Genomic DNA, 18,464 nt, shown 5'->3' with positions numbered 1-18,464 from the left:
TCAGGGCTGCCTGCCAGGGTCTGCTGGATCTGCTGCCCCATCCAGAGCTGAGTCTCATCTGCAGCCAGGGTCTGCTCCAGAGGTGGCCTATGCGGCCTGCTGGGTTTGCCCTTTCTGCCTGCTTCCAACCACAGGCTCAGCTTCCCTTCCCTTTGCACTTCCCTTTCCCAGGAAGGACAGAGTGTGACACTCCTTGCTCTGTAGCTCCTTCCAGCCCACTTGTACGTACTGGCTTCCATGGCAGAGAGGTTCCCCAAAGCCTGCTAAGGAAGTCTGTGTGGAAGCTGCCTCCATTCAGTAGATGACCCTTGACATTTGTGCTGTGACCATGGGTGGCAAGCACATATTTTAAAAGATGCCTCTTCCAGCTTTTTTTTTTTTTCCAGACTGATGCTTCTCCAGTCTTTCCTGATGCCCAAATTGTATAGTTTTGCATCAGACCCTGGGATGCAGCCATGGCATGGCATATGTGAAATAATTTGACTTAATCAGTAAATACTAACTTTCCAAAATCATCACCACAAATGGAAAGTTCTTTGGCAATCTCATCAGAACTGTTAAAAATGAATGAGCAGGCAACTGAACTAATCTCTGTCCACCTGGGAAACCATACACTTTACTGCTGTTCTGTGGAAACAGAACTTCAGTTTCCAGAGCTATTAACCACAGTTGCTACATTTCATCCAAAAATATTGAAGGGCTCTGAGAAGAGGCACTACGTATCTTTTAAATGTTTTCATTTATATTAATTGATGACTGTATTAAGTTAGAGGCTGATAAAGACCATTGTGACTTCCATGTTATCATTCTTTCTGACTGTTCACATGACTCTGATTTACAAAAGCAATTTGATATCACAATAGGAGCCTCTTCAAATGTCTTTTACATTTAGTGCTGACCTACTTTCTTTCTGTCTTCTTTTACCTTCTCCCCTTTACATATCACTTTGCTTCACAAAAGGGATCCTTAAACTTTTTTGACCTCTCACTATGATATCTTTTCTAGTTTATCTTTGGATTTCTTCATGTTCTCCTTCTCTTTTTGATCACACCAAAGGATAGCAGACTCTGAAGCTGCACCTTTGTGTGGGAATTTTGAAGTAGACTCTGAAGCTCGTTTTGCACAGCACACCAAAGTTACAACTTTGGCTCTGTGGCTCAAAACGCTTTGAATGAAAAATGATGTAAAAAAAAGTCAGTGGGCTTTGGGTCTTACCCCTCATATCAGTGACCTGCCATCGACCTTGGTGAGATTTAGAGCAGGAACTGTGTATTTCAATAATGAACTTGATCACATATTTAAAATTTAAAATACTAAATATTCATAAATTCTATTAATAAATAATAGATTGTGATTAATTATTAATGAAATATAAATAATTATTAATAAATGAATAATAACAATTAAGAAAAGAAGTAGAAACCACCTCAGTAAGTAGCAGTCATGAGTTACACTCCTGCTTAAGGCATAAGCAGGTTCAGAAAATGTCACCAGCCCACACAGGCACAGCTAGTGAAATCTTCAACAAGGGAAAAGGTCCTCAGTGCACAGCCACATCTGTAATGATGCAAGCTGCAAAGGGTAAACAATAAAAATAGTACCACTGTAGGATTTTGTGAATAACACAAGACCAATGTCTGCAACTGCAGGAAACCTGGGTGCACTGCCCACCTGCGTGATGCTGGAGCCACCAGGCCCTGGCCAAAAAGGCAGTTAGCATGGAGCGCACTGCTGTGCATTGCAAGAAGCCCCTGCCTCTCACTCTCCCTGCACAGCCCCACTGGGAAAGCTCTGTGCAGCTGGAGAAGGAGCAGGCTGGAGATGGAAATAAGGAAGGCAATTCCATGGGAGATGCTAAGCCTTTTGACCTGACTAATGGCTGACATATAAGACTTGTATACTGGATCAATTGCTTGGGCAAAGGCATAGGGTGCTGGAGCTGTATCACTCTGGAAAGACTGGAAAATGGAAAACCACTGTGCCTGGGGAGCTGCACAAGGCTTGGCAATGAAAGGTGGGTGCTCAGCTGCTTGGGCGGAAGCAGAGATCAGCAGCTGCATTTCACATGGACAAGTTTCAAACTCGATAGGATTTGGTTCAGAGCTGGAGAGTGGTAGTTGCTAAAATGTTTTGATACAGCCTGAATGGGACTTTCATATTTGATAGCTGGATAATGTGGCACTGGAGGCATTACAATACAGGATGGAGTCTTGTCTGTCTATGCCATGGTGCCAGTGGCTTCAGGACAGCAAGGATTTTATTCAAGGCAAAATATAAAATATTTTGCAGTGAAAACGAATCGTGTTGTAAAAGTGTATCTGTAAAACAACACCAGAAAATGAAACTACGGCTCTAGACTTTGCTTTTGCTGAAGTTGGTGTGACTCCTGCTTCTGATCTGAAAGCCAGGAGAAATACTTTCCTCCCAAAACCTTGAGTCACACGGTCGTAAACCTGGTTGTGAACAGCCTCTTGCCTGCACCCTAAACCTTACAAAGACGAAAGGGAGGGGGAGTCAGGAGATTTGACTCACCTCCCTCCCTGCTCCGCTGCAGGGGTGCGATGCCTTGTGCAACCTCCCGGTTTGGAGGGGACGGGCAGGGGAAGGAGGAGGGACGGCACCCTGTTACACAAACCAGAAATGGTGGTGTCAGTTGCTCGGCTCTTTTCACTGATGCTTTTGTTTTCTGAGAGTTGGAAATGACTGGAAAGGGAAGCATGAAGACACCTTTGCTTTGTCCCTGTGCAAACACAACATTTAAGCTCCTGCAGACCCCAAAACCCCGTTATGGTCCCGGCGGGGCGGCCCCGCTCCGGCGGGGCGGTCGGAGACGAGGGGCGGCTCTTCCTCTTCAAACTTTCCCTTTCCCCTCCCTCGCCGCTTCTTTCCCTCCTCTTTTCTCTTCCCTGCCCCTCTCGGCTCCCCGACGGCGATGGCTGAGAGGCCGGGGAGCACCGGGGGAGCACCGCTGCCCGTCTGGTCCCTGCCTGGTCCCCGCGGCCGCTCCCAAAGCGACATCTCCTCCTTCTCCTCCTCCCGGAGAACCCGCCAGCTGCGGTCCAACGTGGGTGGCTCAGGTAAGGGGGAGGGAACAGAGGGTCCTTGTGTCCGAGCCCCCCCGAGCCGAGCTGAACCGGGGAATTTGGGAAAAGACATCATCCTCCACACTCTTCCCTCTCCCCTCCCAGACGTAGGACTGGCTCTCTCGCTGGCCAAAATGTCGCTCCCTGGTTTACATGGTGTTTGATCTATTCCTCGTGATGATATTCATGACATTCCTGTTTTTCATACCTGTGTTCTCAGTTTTAAACGAACCCCAGTGCAGTGGTGGGTACCCACACTTTCCCCAAAGCATCTCTGACTGCGAGGGCAGAAAGCCCCAGGAATGCTTCAGGGTATATTGTGGGGACATCAAAACCCCTTGTCCTGCTGCTTCACACATTACACTTCAGTTGCGTGTTAGAATTTCACCTCATGCACTTACATCTCCTTCGGGTGAGGCAAAAAAACATGTGAGTCAGTATCCCACCATCCTCCATCAGGAGGTAACCACTGCAAATGAACATGGGGTGATTTGGGGGTGGAAGCCTACTCTTTAGAACAGTGTAGGCTTTCTGCATCATTCAGAATAGCTTTGCTGTGTAACATGAGAGGAAGTGAGGGTCCTAGTTTACAGCGCAGATATTTGAAAGTGGTCAAAGTCAAATAAATACACAGCCAGTTGGGCCACTCAGGATGTTTCCTGAGTTTGGGTACTAAGAAAATGAAATTCTGGTCTTCATACTACTGAGCACATTTTGAAAATGAGTGCTTGCCCAGTTGCAAATAATCTTTATTCTATTGACTAAAGCAAACATCCTGGCAATGCAAGTACTTTGGATGCACTCATACACTCTACTATGCAGAGGTACCCATGACCCAAAACACCATCAGGGAAGCTCCAATGTGCACTGAAGGACCTCCCCTGTGCCAGCAGAAGTAGGACAGCCCAGTGTGCAGTCAGGTATATAATGGATCATGATGTCCTCTTGCTTGCTCCTCAGGGAGTGTTAAGAGGAAGCAGAGCATTTGCTTGGGGAAGCTCAAATACACAGCTGACTGCCCAATGAGGGCAGAGGAGAGAGGGAGTGGAAACTTGCTCAGTTCCCATAGGAGGAAATAGATTCAACTTGTGGGGCCAGAGGCTGCAAGTAAAAACAACTCTGCATGCCATTTTCTACCTAATTTTCTGCTCTATCTTTCACTGTCTCTACTTAAAAGTTATGTTGAAGAGCATGTGGGCCAGGAAGGAGGGAGGAGGTTCCAGTGGTTTGTCCAAATCAGAAAGGACTATTTTTAGGTGTAAGGTGTATTCCAGCACCATCTGGAAGAGTGCTGCATGAACAATGTCCTACAACTTGATGTGTACACAAGATGGCTTAACCAGGATGCACAGGGACCACCACAGAAGCTGACAATGTTGAGACTGTGTCCATGTTAGACTGTTGTTGGCTTAACTATAAAGACTGCTAACAATGAGCTGGGTTTATTACAAGAGACTGGCAAATCCAGTGGAGGTAAAATGATAATGTTTTCAAAGATGTGTTGTTGTTTGTAGCTCCTTACACACAGTTTAGTCCTCCCTGTTGCCCTACTTGATATTTTCTTTTAATTTTGAGGATGTGCTTCCTGCCAGCAAGTGACAAGAATTGCTTTCTCTGGTTTTTATTTTTTTGACATCTTTTTTTTTTCATTCTGTATTTTCTCTATTGCTACTTCCTGTATTTTTTTCCAGCTGCTCACTGGGAACAACAAAAAAACTTACATGCTGCCACACAACTGTTGATTCCCTCTTTAAAAAGGAAAATATGCATTAAAGATGCAAAGATGTTTAATTTTTAATGTGGTGGTTGGGTAATTGTTTTTATACTGAGCTGCCATTAAAACAACCTGCTTTCCATTCCCCTACTAACCCGAAGAACAATTATAATAGGGACAGAAATGTAAAGCACTTAGAGAATATGAACCTTATTGTTATTTTTGCTTCTACCTCTTTCTCTAGCTGTACCATTTGATTAAAGTAGGTCACTCATTTACATCAGATGTTACCTGTGCTCCAGCTGCTCCATTTAGAAGAGAACAATTTGCATTTTAAATGACCTGCAAAATGTTTGCTTGCTGCCTCTTCCTGGAGTGATTCAACTTACAACTGTTGAAGTCTCAAGTTGTAGTTTCTTTCTGTTGCATATTTGTCTTCATCTTCTAGATCCTGATGCCAGCTGTGCTGAGAAGACAATACTGTCTCCTCTCACTCCACCAGTGATGGGTTGGTACCCCTATAGACAACTAGCCCCGTCGTTTATTTTACCACCTCCTGATCCACAATTGTCAATGCATGATCTGTTAAGAGGTGATATTTGCAGAGACCCTTCTAGCTAAGGGAAGTATAATAGCCTTTCTAAAAGCAGCTTTGGCAGTGGCTCATAAAATGCATCTGTTTATTATTCTAGATTGGTATTGTATGTATTTTGATAGTATAGTGAAGCTGGTCAGGTAGTTCCCATGTTTATGCTTTCTTACCCCCACTCCTTCCTCTGCTATTATCATATGCTGAAAGAAGCAGCTTCCTGATATCACTTCACAGGATCTCACTTCATCAGCTGTGGTCCAGTTTATGAGGACAGTATAATCATTTTCTTGTTCTTAAAACTGGCCTTTTCTTTTAGGGTTAGTGGTGGAAGATTACTTAATTTCCCCCTCTGGGCTTTCACCTTGCCTGTCATTGTATCAGGCCTCTACCTTCCAACTCTTTTTTATTTCTGGTAAGAACCTGTGAGGGATAAAGTGATCATCACCATGAATAAGAGTAGCACAGTCTAGACATTTGATTTAGACCCTGAAAAAGTGTAATGTCAGTGAAGTTCAGAGCATCTGTGGCAGTATAGCCTGTGCATCACTTCAGCATTGTGGTACGCCCCACCTGACAACTGGTTTGATGGAGCATCTCAAGGAGACTGGTGAAGAAAATCATAGTCTCCTAAAATTTCAGAGCAACACAAGAGCCACTTGAAGAAAGCTTATTGAATTCCATACCTTTAAGCAGCCTTCCATGTTTAGTGATTACACTTAAATTCACCTTGAATGTGGATCAAGTTAGTCAAGTTTCTTGACTTGCCCAGCATAGATGGGGACCGAACTGCATTTGAAACATAGACCTTGTTCAAATGCTTTTCCAGAACTTCTCCAAAATGTAGATTTAGTGGCTATGGGGCTGAGGGCAGCTCTCTGTGTGAGCAGTGAGCCCTGGGGTGCAGGGTAAAGGCGGTTACTCTTTCATATCAACCACCTTTGTGTTCTGGTTGTGAAGTGATGATGGCAGTTCTCTTCATGATAGCCCTCAGGTACCAACCTCAGCTACTGCGCTGCCTGCTCTTTATGTGCTTGTCCACATAGTGTGCAATTTGCTCTCGTTTTAGTGTTGTGGTTTTTGTTATACAGACTTGCATTTTGTTCCGAAGGTGATGAGGTTTGTGGTGAGCTACATCTTGATGAAATGGGAACTTCACTGCTCAGAGCAGAAGTCAAAGACCCACCCATTTCTCCACTTTGGGACTGACACTGTCATACTGTTGCAGTTCCTCTTGAAGTCTTGCTCTTTAGCAAGAAGTTTCAGATTCATTCCACTGCTGGGAGGTGCACCTTGTAGGTAGAGAGGGTTCCATTCCTTTCATGCTTTTTTTGGTGTCTTTCTGATGACAGATGAAAAAAAAAAAAACCAGCTACCCACCAACAAAAAACTACATGAGAATTCTGGCAGCAATGCATAGATACCTCAGGCTATAACTCAGATGCTGTGTTGCAGCAGAGAATGAAAGGCGGAGTGTAACCTACAGTCCTGCCTCAAAACTTGTACATCTCAGGATTATTTAGGAATTTTTGGCTAGCAGACTCGTCCTTTGCAGATTCATTTATTCAAAATGATCATGGGTTACAGCTATAATGCCATCTGCTGCTGACTCCAGAATAGAGTGGGTGAAAAGATCACTTAATATCCTCCAGTTAAGTGAAGAATTGGGGAAGTTTTCATATAGTGATCAGAGCATCAGAGTGGCTGATACTGGATGGGAAGAAAATTTATGATTTTTGGACTTATTTGAGCTTTTCAGTATTAGAATACTCCACTTTGCAAACTTAACAAATATCAGATTCTCTTCTTAACGGACAAATTTTCTGGTAGATGCAAAGGTAGTTTTTGACAGGTAAAGGTATCTGAGAAGCTAGGAAGAGCGAAACCCAGAGTACTCTTACTCTAGATATTGATGATTATCTAGGGGCATGGAATATAGGGAAAAAGGTAAATTTTCTGTGCGTAGGCAGGTAGCTGTTAAGGTTTACCTGTATTTCCCTCTGCACTTGTAGCTATATTTCCCAAAATGGCTGTATTCCAACTTCTTGCATCTAATTTCCATATACACCAAGCAAGAGTCATACCAAGGTCTATGGGAGTTGAGTCCAGTGTTTGTGAAGAAGACATCAGATGTGTTTTGGGAGGGCAGTTAGGAAGGTGGTGTTTTCACTCATCAGATGGGGTGAGGAGGGTACAGCTTCATGATAAAAAGGAACTCTTGTAACTAAATTAGCTGGGTTTGGTACATAATAAGAAAATATGGGAGCTATGGGAAAACATCATTCTCCACTGTGTTAAGCAAGACTTGTTTATGACATAAATCAAAGTACAGAATTTTGCAAGAAGCCCAGGGCAGATAAATTGGGGTAGAAAACTACAGTAGGATTTAAGATATATAATGATTCTTTGGGGATTTAGAAACCAGACTCAACATGATTCTGTCATTTCTAATTGAGAGTGCATCCTGTCACTAGGTGCACATTAATTTTTTTCCATCAATTTTAAAATTTAAACTATCAGGAAAGGGCAGCAAGTATAATCATATGCAATTTGAAATATTCTCATAGAGCTGAAGTATCCACTTCTTTGTAGTAATCTGGACCATTGTCCAACAATGTTAAATCCCATTCTGTTCATCTTTATATGTAATTTCTAGTTTTCAGAAGGATACCAAGGGAAAATCTAGGTATCTTGTAACTTTTTGTACTGATTACATTGAGAAAGTCTAAGTCCTGAAAATCAGATTAGTTTATAAGGTTAAATGTGCAGGGAAGAAATGTGTGTCCGAATACAGTAAGCCATTTCTAGTATTAGCTTGTACCACCCTGCATGCACAATATGAATCTGCTGTTTATACTTGTCTAAAAGATATTATTTTACACCAAATCTTCACGGAATAACTGGGGTAGGTTCTTGGTATTAGCTGCTTAAGGGTGAAAGCTGGGAACACTATGAGTTAAAAATACAAACCATGCATGCTATGTGTCATTTACACATGACCCAGTTTCTGGGACACCAACTTTACAATCCGATATTCAGACTTGGGCTCAGGCTTAAAGAAAAAAAAGTGTTTTTTAAATGTGGTAATAATCTTCATGGTTGGCTAAGCAGAAATTGGACTGCAAACATTTGCAGTGTAGGATTTAATGCCTATTTTGCAACAGCTAATCAGTAGCTGACTGTGGGATGGGTGCAATATTTTGCTTCTGTGTGTGTTTTAGTTTCTCAAGGCCCTTTGGCATTTAGCACTTCCTGCAGGTGTGTGGCTTCTAGCAAGTAACCATCAGACCATGTGTCAAATAAGAATCCTGAAGAAGTGATCTAAAGAATAGCTGAAGAAGAGTTTACTCTTTCTCTAACTGAATGCAAATACTTGTTCCAAAGAAGCATTTGGTTTGGTTTTCAAACTCAAATGTTTCATCAGTCAAATCCATTGTTAGCGTAAATCATTTATCTTTCTCCTCCTGCCCATCCTCCTGCTCTTTTTACTGTTATTTCTTGCAAAAGTGGGCGCTAGTTAAGGTCAAAGGGCCGGAGATAGCTGACAAGTTCTTTTAAAGATTGGTGAAAAATTAACTTTTTTTTTTTTTATTTTGCTTTCTGAAGTCAGAATCTTTCCAGTGCCAGAAATCCTGTAGGATTCCACTTTTCAGGAATACCAGTATTAATCTTGCTGCTGAGTTTTCAGTATTTCTCATTTAATACACTTTAGCATAAGGCAAAGGTATCTTCAGCGTTAATTTTTTCTTTTCTTGTTTTACTTTCTTGCTTCCCTCCTCCTCCCCCCCCCCCGCATGTTGTTATTTATAATATATGCAGAAATTAGTTTTTTCCAGGTAACCAAATGGTAAAAAAGGAAAAATATCTAGAAGAATATAGAAAATCCTGGCTTTAGTGTTCTGAGTTCAGTCACTTTTCACTTTATCTTTGAAACTGTCAGTCTTAAAACCCACCACAACAAGGGATGCTGTTGCTTTTCATTCATGTGGAAAGCCCTGCATCTTCCTTTAAATACAAGCAGAATTCGCAGGCAGTCAACACTTCCCTTGCTGGTGAGCTGAGAAAACTTGTTCACCATCACGCAGTTTTGATGCAAAATCTGCCTTTTAAGGTATTGTGTTGTATAAATCCTACAAGTGCCTTTGGCGTTGTTAGGATTTTTGATACTTGAAAGGCTGAAGCAGTGAAATATTAGTAAATTTCATCAGTATAAAGTATTTAGTATAATGGGCTCAGAAGTATTGTCATTACTTTAATACAGCCTGAAACCTCAAAGCCACTACACCTACCGCAGCCCTTAGGCAGAGGATTCCATAAAAAAGTGGAGCTAAACTGCAGCTTAAACTACTGCATGCTGTACTGGTAAAACACTCTTCTACCCTCTCTCGTCTCTCTCATGCTTCTTTTATATTTCTTCATTGCCCTTCCCATTTCTCATGTTGTTGTTAGTACCACTTGGCCCTATTCAGAGAAATGCAGGGCCTGGGGGGCCAGGAGGGAAATGTGGAAGAGGAAGTGTTCCACTGGAGAGAGCAATATGGTGACTCTTCACATGCAAAAATACTGTGCGTAAATAGCTTCTCTTTGAAATAATTATCATATTTTTTATTAGATGCTTAATTTTTTTTCCAGAAAATGTAGCATTTAATAGTTATTTTTAATTAAGTTGATAGTTTATAGCTCCACCTACATTTTTTAACATTTTCACAATTAGCAGTATCCAGAAGAAAAACTTATCTGGGGAGAGTGAACAGTGGAGTAGTTTCTTCTTCTTTGCCTTCAAGTTCAGACAAGACTTCAGTCTCACACACAAATTGTTGACTCTCACTTGGCTAATTTGTCCAGTTGTCCAGTACCACATACTGTATCTGTTAACTGGATGCATCAGTCAGGAGCTCAGTTTTGGCACCTTTATTGAGTTGTTCCTATCCAAGCTATACTGGAAATACAAAGCATTCATCTTTTCCCACTTTCACCTTCTCCCACCCCTTTCAGTCCTCTCTTCCTTACTAGCTTCTTTTCTGTATTCTCTACAGCTTTCAACGAATCTAATTTATGTTGTTTTCGTAGCCTACATATGACTTGTGATGGTCCTCTCTTTAGGTCTGGCTGTGTGTGAGTTTGGTTCCATCATGCTCTCTCAAGTCTGATGCACTAAGGTGTGAATGGACTAGGAACCTGGAAACATTAAGGTTTTTTCCTGACTTTTCTGGTTATCACAGGGAGATAAAGGTCAGAACTTGTGCAGGCTGAGCAGAGGTTCATTCAGTTTTAGGACTTCATTGGGAAGGGAAAAGAAATCTAAAAACTCTAAAAAAAAATCAGCAACCCCAGAAACCCTAAAAGGATTGCTGATTATTATGAATGGAGGTATGCTTCAGAGCCTTTCTAAGATAAAGCTTGGCATGGTGGTAAGGATCAGGAAAGGGCTGAACTCTGGCATGATCCTTACGTTATTTAAAGTTAAGTTAGCTGAGGTTTCTTTGAATACAAATGTATCCTGATCAAATAAGAGTTTTGTGAAAATCAACATTTTTGTAGAAAAAAAAATCCCATTTTCAGGCACATTTCTGCATTTTCAGGAGAAATATGACAAAATTTCAAAATGATAAACTGTCACTTCAAAAAATTAGTCTGAAGTTTTTACAGTTTTTCATCACATGAAAATTTGATGTAGGAGGGTTTTTTTCTTCTAGTTTAAGGAGCAAGAACAGGAGTGAAGGCAGCGAAGTGTGAGAATCAACCTGGCACAGAAATGTGATTATTCTACGGGAACCCATCCACCTATGCAGGGCAAGTGTAACCACTGATACTTGACTTTGTAAGGCTAGATCATTAGATACCAAATTCTTTAAAGGCTTTAATGTCTTCTTGAAATAATAATGTTCAGTAGTTCATAGAACCAGACTCTAAAGAGCTCCATGCCTCCAGAGCATGTATGTTTGCTTTTTCTGGGGTTGCGGGGGGGGGGAGAATCGCAACTTTTAGGGTACATCTGTGACTAATATACACATTACTCAAGAAAATTACAGGCATCAAGTAGAATTGTTGCTGAGGTATTGTTTTGTATTATTCACAAGCATAAGTAAAGAAGGGGTTGCGGTGCACTTGCAGTTGAATGCGTCCTAATTGCAGGCCTTCTTTGTGTTCAAACACAGGCAGATATATTTAAACTTCATGAGTGAAAGGATAATTAGCAGTCATCCCCTTGCTACTTTTTTCTTCAGTTCCTCTGCTGCGCAGTGCCAGGGCTGACAGTTAATGTTAGCAGTTTAAACCACCAACGAAACTGTTAACTTTTCATTTGAAAAGAAAAGAGGTCGTACCAAAGCACAGCATGGAAAGGTAGAGTCTACAAGACAAAGTTCTGATTTGATTTTATTTTTTTCCTGATTAAAAACTGTTTTGGCAAGCTCAGAAGGTTTGGATTTGACATAAATTGTTTTACTTACACAGCCAGAACAAGTGTAATCCATGAGGGACCAGTGGACACCCCAAGTCATGATGTGAACTGCTCTAGCCCCAAGGATGAAGCATGGCATGCTGGTTTTGTTATGTAGCCTATAGGCAGGTCTGTCTGTGTTAGAGTACACTCTCGACTCTGTATAGTTAGGAGGGGGCTGAGAGGGAGGGCTACAGCTCCTCAGGAGCACAGCATCTTTCTTCCAGCCATTTGATTTTTGAGCCCTAAACATTTAAACAAAATAGTGGTGTCTTCCTGTTATGCCTTGCTGCAAACAAAGCTGAATGGCAATATTTCACACCATATTTATTTTTGTGAATAGCAAATCCAAAAAAATACGCTACTATATAGCTATTTAAGTCTTTGGAGACACATCTGCTATGAATTTTTCCTTATTCTTTGGAAGTTGAGATAAACAATGGCTTTTGATCTGAAAATAGCAAAAATCATTTTGGGGGAAAGGTTTCCAAAAGATTGATGCAGTTATTTGCAGAGCTTTCTCTTATTTATGTAGTCAACTTGGGATTTGTCTAAAGGGATCTTCACATGGTGAAATGGCGAATGTATAAATGATTTTATACTCATGAGCACCAAAAAAAAAAGTGATTTGGGCTCTCAAGCCAACAGCACCTGCTTCATTCTGTGGTACAGCCATTTATCACTGGGCACATGGTACATGAGCACATTGTACTACAGCTTGTGCACTTCATGGTCTATCAGAAACAACACCTGAAAGCTGCACCCTTGCAGTGCAGGGCCTGTCAGACCTGGAGGGAAACAGCAAAATGAATGGCTTTCTTTGAGCTACATGGGTGAAAGACTTTGAAGAGAGCTTGGAGCTTCACAATTTGCTTGCTGCCCTTTTTTGGCTGTGTCAAAGAGCTCTCCTGATCGTCACCAGATCCTGGAAGAAAGTTTCTTGCAGCTTTCATGGGTTCAAACAAAGCCTTTCATTCAGTGACTGCACTGGCCATGGGTTTGACCGTTGGATGACGGAAGGTGGCACACTATCTCAGAATTGCAAAGTAATTATTAAACAATAGTAAGTCAGGCGTTGCTTTGAAATGACTCTTCATTCAAGCTGGGTTAAGTAAAATGCAAGCAAAAGTACTGATTTTACGTCTAAAATAATGCAGTTGCCCATCTTTTAAAAAGAGAAAGGAAACATCACTGATTGATAGTGAGTGCTGGCAAGATGTCTATAACTGGTTTGCTAAATTCAGGTGGAGAAAGAGCCATCAGATTTAGCCTTTTTGTCAGCAGGCTAAGTAAAGATTTTCTATACTTTTCTTACGTCTTCTATGAAGTTTGTAATAATATTGTCTGTTTTGAATGGTTTTGCATTTAAATAGAATTGTTGTAATTACTTCAAATTAGAAATTAGTTTTTGCAAGCAACACACAAGTTGGTAGCACATAAATTCCTGGTGAGTGAAAGTAAATTGATGGAGCAAGCAGCTTTTGCAACTTTATTGCATTATTGTGTAAACTCTGTGGGGAAAAAGATATTTGTTCCACTCATTCTAGGCCAAGATTGAAAAAGTGCTGTGAGTATAGGAAGGGGCGTGAGTGAAAGAGATTTCTTGGGAGTGAGATTTATTGGGCTGGGGAATAGTCTCCCAGGAGGAACAGTGAAAGCTACCCTGCTGGAAACACTTAAAACCAGAACTGGAAACTCACTAAAAGGTATGTGAAAAGAAACTTGTTTGCAGTGGCAATGGGTAGGGTCTTTTGCAGTGATGTTTTTATTGCTCTGTGTTTAGGCCAAATCAGGAACGACAGTGGGGGACATAGGACTGAGCAAACAAGCCATCCAAGTGCATCAGACACACTAAGCTAAGGAGATGAAGATGGATCTTGTTTTCTGTCCGGACAGAAGAGCCACATCTATGTCCCCCCAGCTGTGGCAGGATGTACTCTCCACCTCCTTTAAAAGCAGAGGGAATGGAAAGAGATGGGAAGGAAGTCTCCTAAGCAGCAAAGAAATAACTGATAATAATGAAATGAAAGGGCAAAACTGAACGAAATTCTCCCTTGGTATTTTGAGGAAGAGTTGTGTTACACGCAGTTTTACCCTAGGATCAAGATAAACATATATTTAGATGAGCTTAGGTGAGTATTTAGAATACTTAAATGAATTATAGGCTATGGGGTCTTGACAGTGAGAAGTGCATCTTATAAACAAGTTTTGCCTGCCTCCAAAGTCGATTGCTATTTTTAAAGAGATATATCAAAGAGATTTTAATTAAGGCACTAATTAGTGAAGTGAATCCTAATACTTACTAGAACTCCGTACTTCTACTCCAGTAAATTTGTCTCAGTTATATATACTCCATAGAGGAAATTTCCCAGAAAAATAAACTTCATGAATATCATGTATGAAGTAAATGGGATTTGATCCAAAATCTTTTTATACAAACATTGATTATCATAACAATGGGAGAAAGGGGAAAAAATACAGAAAGAGCTCTGTAGATGTCAATATTCATCTCAGGCTCAGGATTAGATGCTTCAAATTGTGCACATTTTGAAGGAGGACCAGGGATTTAGAATGAAAATGATTTCTGCTTCTAATCCTTTTACATGTCAATAAAAGCTATCAAAATACGTGCACTTTTCAGTAGTCGTAATCTCCATTTGTCAATGGGAGCATAATCTTTTAGAAACAGAGCTGTTTTAAGAGTGGCATTCATGTTTTGAGGCAATTTGGGATGACTGTGAAACTGGTTCAACCAGTGTAATAGTTATAATGAGGAAAAATCAGAAACCAGTTTCAATGGCATTTCTTAGATGCCAGATGTCTGTGGGTTTCACTTCGATGCTGAAGATTCCTGCTGGTGTGGTTCAGGGAACCAAAATTCCTTGCTTGTCTTCTAATGGAATGTGGTCCCTCCGTGCTGCTCTAAGGGATCTATGTCCCTAAGTGGATAGTTCTGAGCCTGGGAATTTCTGTAACAGCACTGAATATCAGCTGAATCATGTGGATAGTGGGAATCAAAATATTCTGCCACAGAACTACAGGCAGTTTTTAGCAAGGGTGCATATTTTTATATGTAAAATTGCAGTATGGGCTGTTCCATTGAGAATTCATGATATACAAGGAATAAAAGCATGTCAGGTATGCCCTGTCCATAGGCATTGATTCTTGTTGATTCATTGTTCTTGGGTGTGATGCTGTGTGTATATATACGAAAAAAGAACTAATCGCCTTCAGTTCAGTCTAGTTCATTTGAATGGTGTTTTTCTAAACCACTGAAATATAAGCATCTAGCTATCAGACTGATGGAGCCTTGCTTTTTCTGTTAGAACATACAGGCGGTCACAGGGAAGGAAGGAACCAACTGGTAACTATCAGCCATTTCCAAGAGAAAAGCTGAAGACTGAGGGCTGGCCATGTGAGCCCTCGCTCTGACCAGGCATCAGTCACTGTGCTTCGGGTTTGCCATGGAAGGAGAAAAGGTTGAGCACCCTCTTCCTTTCCGCCTTTGGTCCATGCTGACACTTTTCCTCCCATTCCAGTGTATTTGGTGTAATGTTAATAGGTAATATGGACATTTTGATATGTCAGCAAATGCACTGGCTTTGAGAAAAGGAGGAAGAGTAAACATGCTTCAATGGAATTTGCAGCTTGGGCTATGACCGCATGGTCCAGCCAAGCCATATCTGTGGTTGCAACCCACCTGAGCTTCACCTTCAGCTGCTCTGCAACCTTCTCCTTTGAAATGCAGCAGTACCCTGCCATTGAAGTCTACTGCAGTGTTTCCAGGCTTGTGACTTTCCAGTGTTTAATACTGTTTTGGTTTGGCTCTTACACTCACATTCTCAGTTGGTTATTTTTCCAACAGCTGCTGGGTTTCTTTGGTGTTGAAAACTACTGAAAACACTATCCTGCCATGCCCAGGCATTCAGAATTTAGGAGAAAGAGACAGAAAAATCTACTGGTTTATTGGTTTGGGGGGTTTTCTCTTCTTCTTTTATTTTTTTTTTTTTAATTGAAAATGAAGTTATAAAATGCTTTCTGTGTCATCCTCATGTTTCTGGAGGCTTCATTCATGATGTTGGTTCAGTTGTGGCTGGCAGCGGTGCTACTGAATTCAAAGGGCTTTGTTTCAGGCTGAAATACATCTCTGCAGGTTTTATTCCATAAAGGCCTCTTTGCAACACTTCACAAACATGAGGTGACCTAAAGTTCAGTATCACACTACTTTGGAAGGCCAAGTCTGGTCTCTTTGGGATCAGACTTGAGGGTTTTTTTGAGTTCTACCCTGTCCTGGGTTCAGCAGTAGCAGTCATTTTTTCTCCTTCTTGGTAGCTGGTGCAGTGCAGTGTTTTGACTTTCAGCTCGGGAACAGAGCTGATAAAAGGATGTTTTGGTTTGGCCAAGGACTTTGTGAGCCTCATGCTCTGCCAGGGAGGAGGGGAAGCCAGGAGGAAGCAGAGACAGGACACCTGACCCAAACTGACCAAAGAGGTATTCCATACCACAGCACGTCATGCCCAGGATGTAACTGGGAGTGAGCCGGAAGGGCTGGGAGACTGCAGGGTTGGAGGAGGTATCGGTCGGAGCTTGGTCGGGCCTGGGGGGCGAGTTAATGGTCAGCTGGTGCTGAGGTGTTGTATTCTCTTCCCTTGTTATTTCCTTTATCATTATTATTACTGGTGGTAGCAGTAGTGATTTGTGTTATACCTTAGTTACTAAACTGTTCTTATCTCAACCCGTGGGAGTTGCATTCTTTTTGATTCTTCTCTCTGTCCCTCCGGGAGTAGGGGGAGGGAAAGAAAGTGGGGGAAGTGAGCAAACGAATTACCTGACTGGGTTTAAACCACGACATACCCTCTTAAGAAAATCCTGATGTAAGCAGTAATGAGGTGAATTAACGTGTTTTGTGATTGCCCAGGCTCAACAATGATCAAAATAAATGTGATATTGTTTTCCAAAAGAAATTAAACAAGGATCAAGTAGAAAGCATCTACAGCAATTTTGTACTTTTTCCTGTGAAAGCCCTATAAGGTGTACTTGATGACATGGGGGTCTCCAGGCAGCCTAGCTCCTAGCCCCATAGGAGGGGGTCTCCTTATGAGATGAGAGCTCTGCCTGGGCTGCTTGTTATTTAGTTTTTTTGTTAGTCCCATCATTATGTCCACAAAAAGAGCAGATGAATTTTTTAGCTAGAAAAATGTGCTGATTCTGCTCAGCCTCTTGCACTTTATCTCCAGCAAACTGCCTTCTGGCTCAGCTCCCTGACTCCTGTTCAGTGGAAAATCTTTATTCTCCAGATCTTTTGCACTGCAGTGCTCACCAAGAGCGGGAAAAGTAAGGATGGTCTCTGTCTAGTATCATTTACTGTAGGAGCCCATCTGCCTCTGGTGGTCAGAGGAACTGACATGCTGGACCATTACCATTTCCAGTTCTGCCCTGGCACAGAGATGAGAAGAATTGTTGGGATTTTCTAGCAGGTCTGTGAAGGAGCCTAAAACCACAGATTTCACAACAGAAAATAGCGAATTAGTAGGTTGGTGGCTTTAAACCATTTATTTCCATTATGGTAATTTCTTGAAGAAAGTCTCATGATGAATGTATAAGATCATGGAACTTTGTTTTGCCTTTCTGCATTTTAGAAGATGTCACTCGGGGAAAAATTGTTTTTTCTTCCTTTTCTTTTAGAGTCACAGGTTAAAGACTCATTGTGTGTGACACTGTATCACTCATACTCATCTGTCCCTCAGACCTTTAGAAGTCTGCTTTCCAGTGGGTGTTAAAATCAGAAGTTCATGTTTCTTGAAGAAACTTGAAGTTTCTTTAAGGAGAAAATTAGATCACTTTTATCAACCCTCATGCAATCGAACTAATGAAAGTATATTTATATGCCTGGGAACTATTAGCATTGTCTTCCTGAGAGTCATTTAAGTTGACTGCATGCATCTGTGTCCTATGTCTTGTGGATTTCACATTTTGCAGAATTTTATGGGACTTTTCATGGCATATTTAGACTTTTCACCATTTTCTGGCTGGCCCAGAACTTGAATACCATGAGTATAATGGGGCTTGTGTTGTTTTATTTCTTTCCTGTTAGGGTGGTGAGGTACTGGAATGGGTTGCCCAGGGAAGTTGTGAATGCTCCATCCCTGGTAGTGTTCAAGGCCAGGTTGGACAGAACCTTGGGTGACATGGCTTAGTGTGAGGTGTCCCTGCCCATGGCAGGGGGGTTGGAACTAGATGATCTTAAGGTCCTTTCCAACCCTAACTATTCTATGAGTCTATGATATTTCCTGCCCAACAGCTTTGGTAGCCTTCCTGCTGCAGGAGGAGGGAAATGACAAAAAGCTGGAAAAGTCAGGCTGTTCGGCTTTTGTGAACACTCTTGGGTTTATCAGTATGCAGTCAAAATGGGACATTTTGCCGAACCATAAAGTAGGGTTAACATCCTTGTAGCTCCTGTTTTGTTACCACTTACTTTAGTTACTTTTGGTAGGACTTCAAAGCTAAGAGCATCCTTACAGTTACTGCAGCATCTGGCATTGTCACCACTAAACCAGCTTTACCTGAACTCAGCTGTACGCCTTATACACTTTATACCATATGTTCCCCCTGTCCCCTTGGTCTTCTGACCCATGT

At 41.6% G+C, this 18,464-nt stretch overlaps 1 protein-coding gene across 4 annotated transcripts in view; it reads left to right on the top strand.

Annotated features, from left to right (window-relative positions):
• Nucleotides 1-2,568: 2,568 nt before the first annotated feature.
• The window catches only part of PHACTR2 (phosphatase and actin regulator 2), a 134,141-nt gene continuing 118,245 nt past the window's right edge, over nt 2,569-18,464 (top strand). The window contains exon 1 of one of the 4 annotated variants that reach the window (XM_057406992.1): nt 2,569-3,077. In XM_057406992.1, coding sequence (XP_057262975.1) covers nt 2,933-3,077 — 145 coding nt within the window. In that variant the 5' untranslated portion in view covers nt 2,569-2,932. The remainder of the gene's footprint in view (nt 3,078-18,464) is intronic. The other 3 variants (XM_057406983.1, XM_057407028.1, XM_057407019.1) reach the window with 3 other exon arrangements.

This window comes from Pezoporus wallicus, unplaced genomic scaffold, assembly GCF_028554395.1.
Source record: "Pezoporus wallicus isolate ANWC-B61680 ecotype Strahan unplaced genomic scaffold, APGP_CSIRO_Pwel_v1 contig_3817, whole genome shotgun sequence".
Classification (NCBI taxonomy): Eukaryota; Metazoa; Chordata; class Aves; order Psittaciformes; family Psittacidae; genus Pezoporus; species Pezoporus wallicus.
Note: the sequence above shows the minus strand (reverse complement) of the source record. Positions and strands in the feature narration are given on the sequence as shown.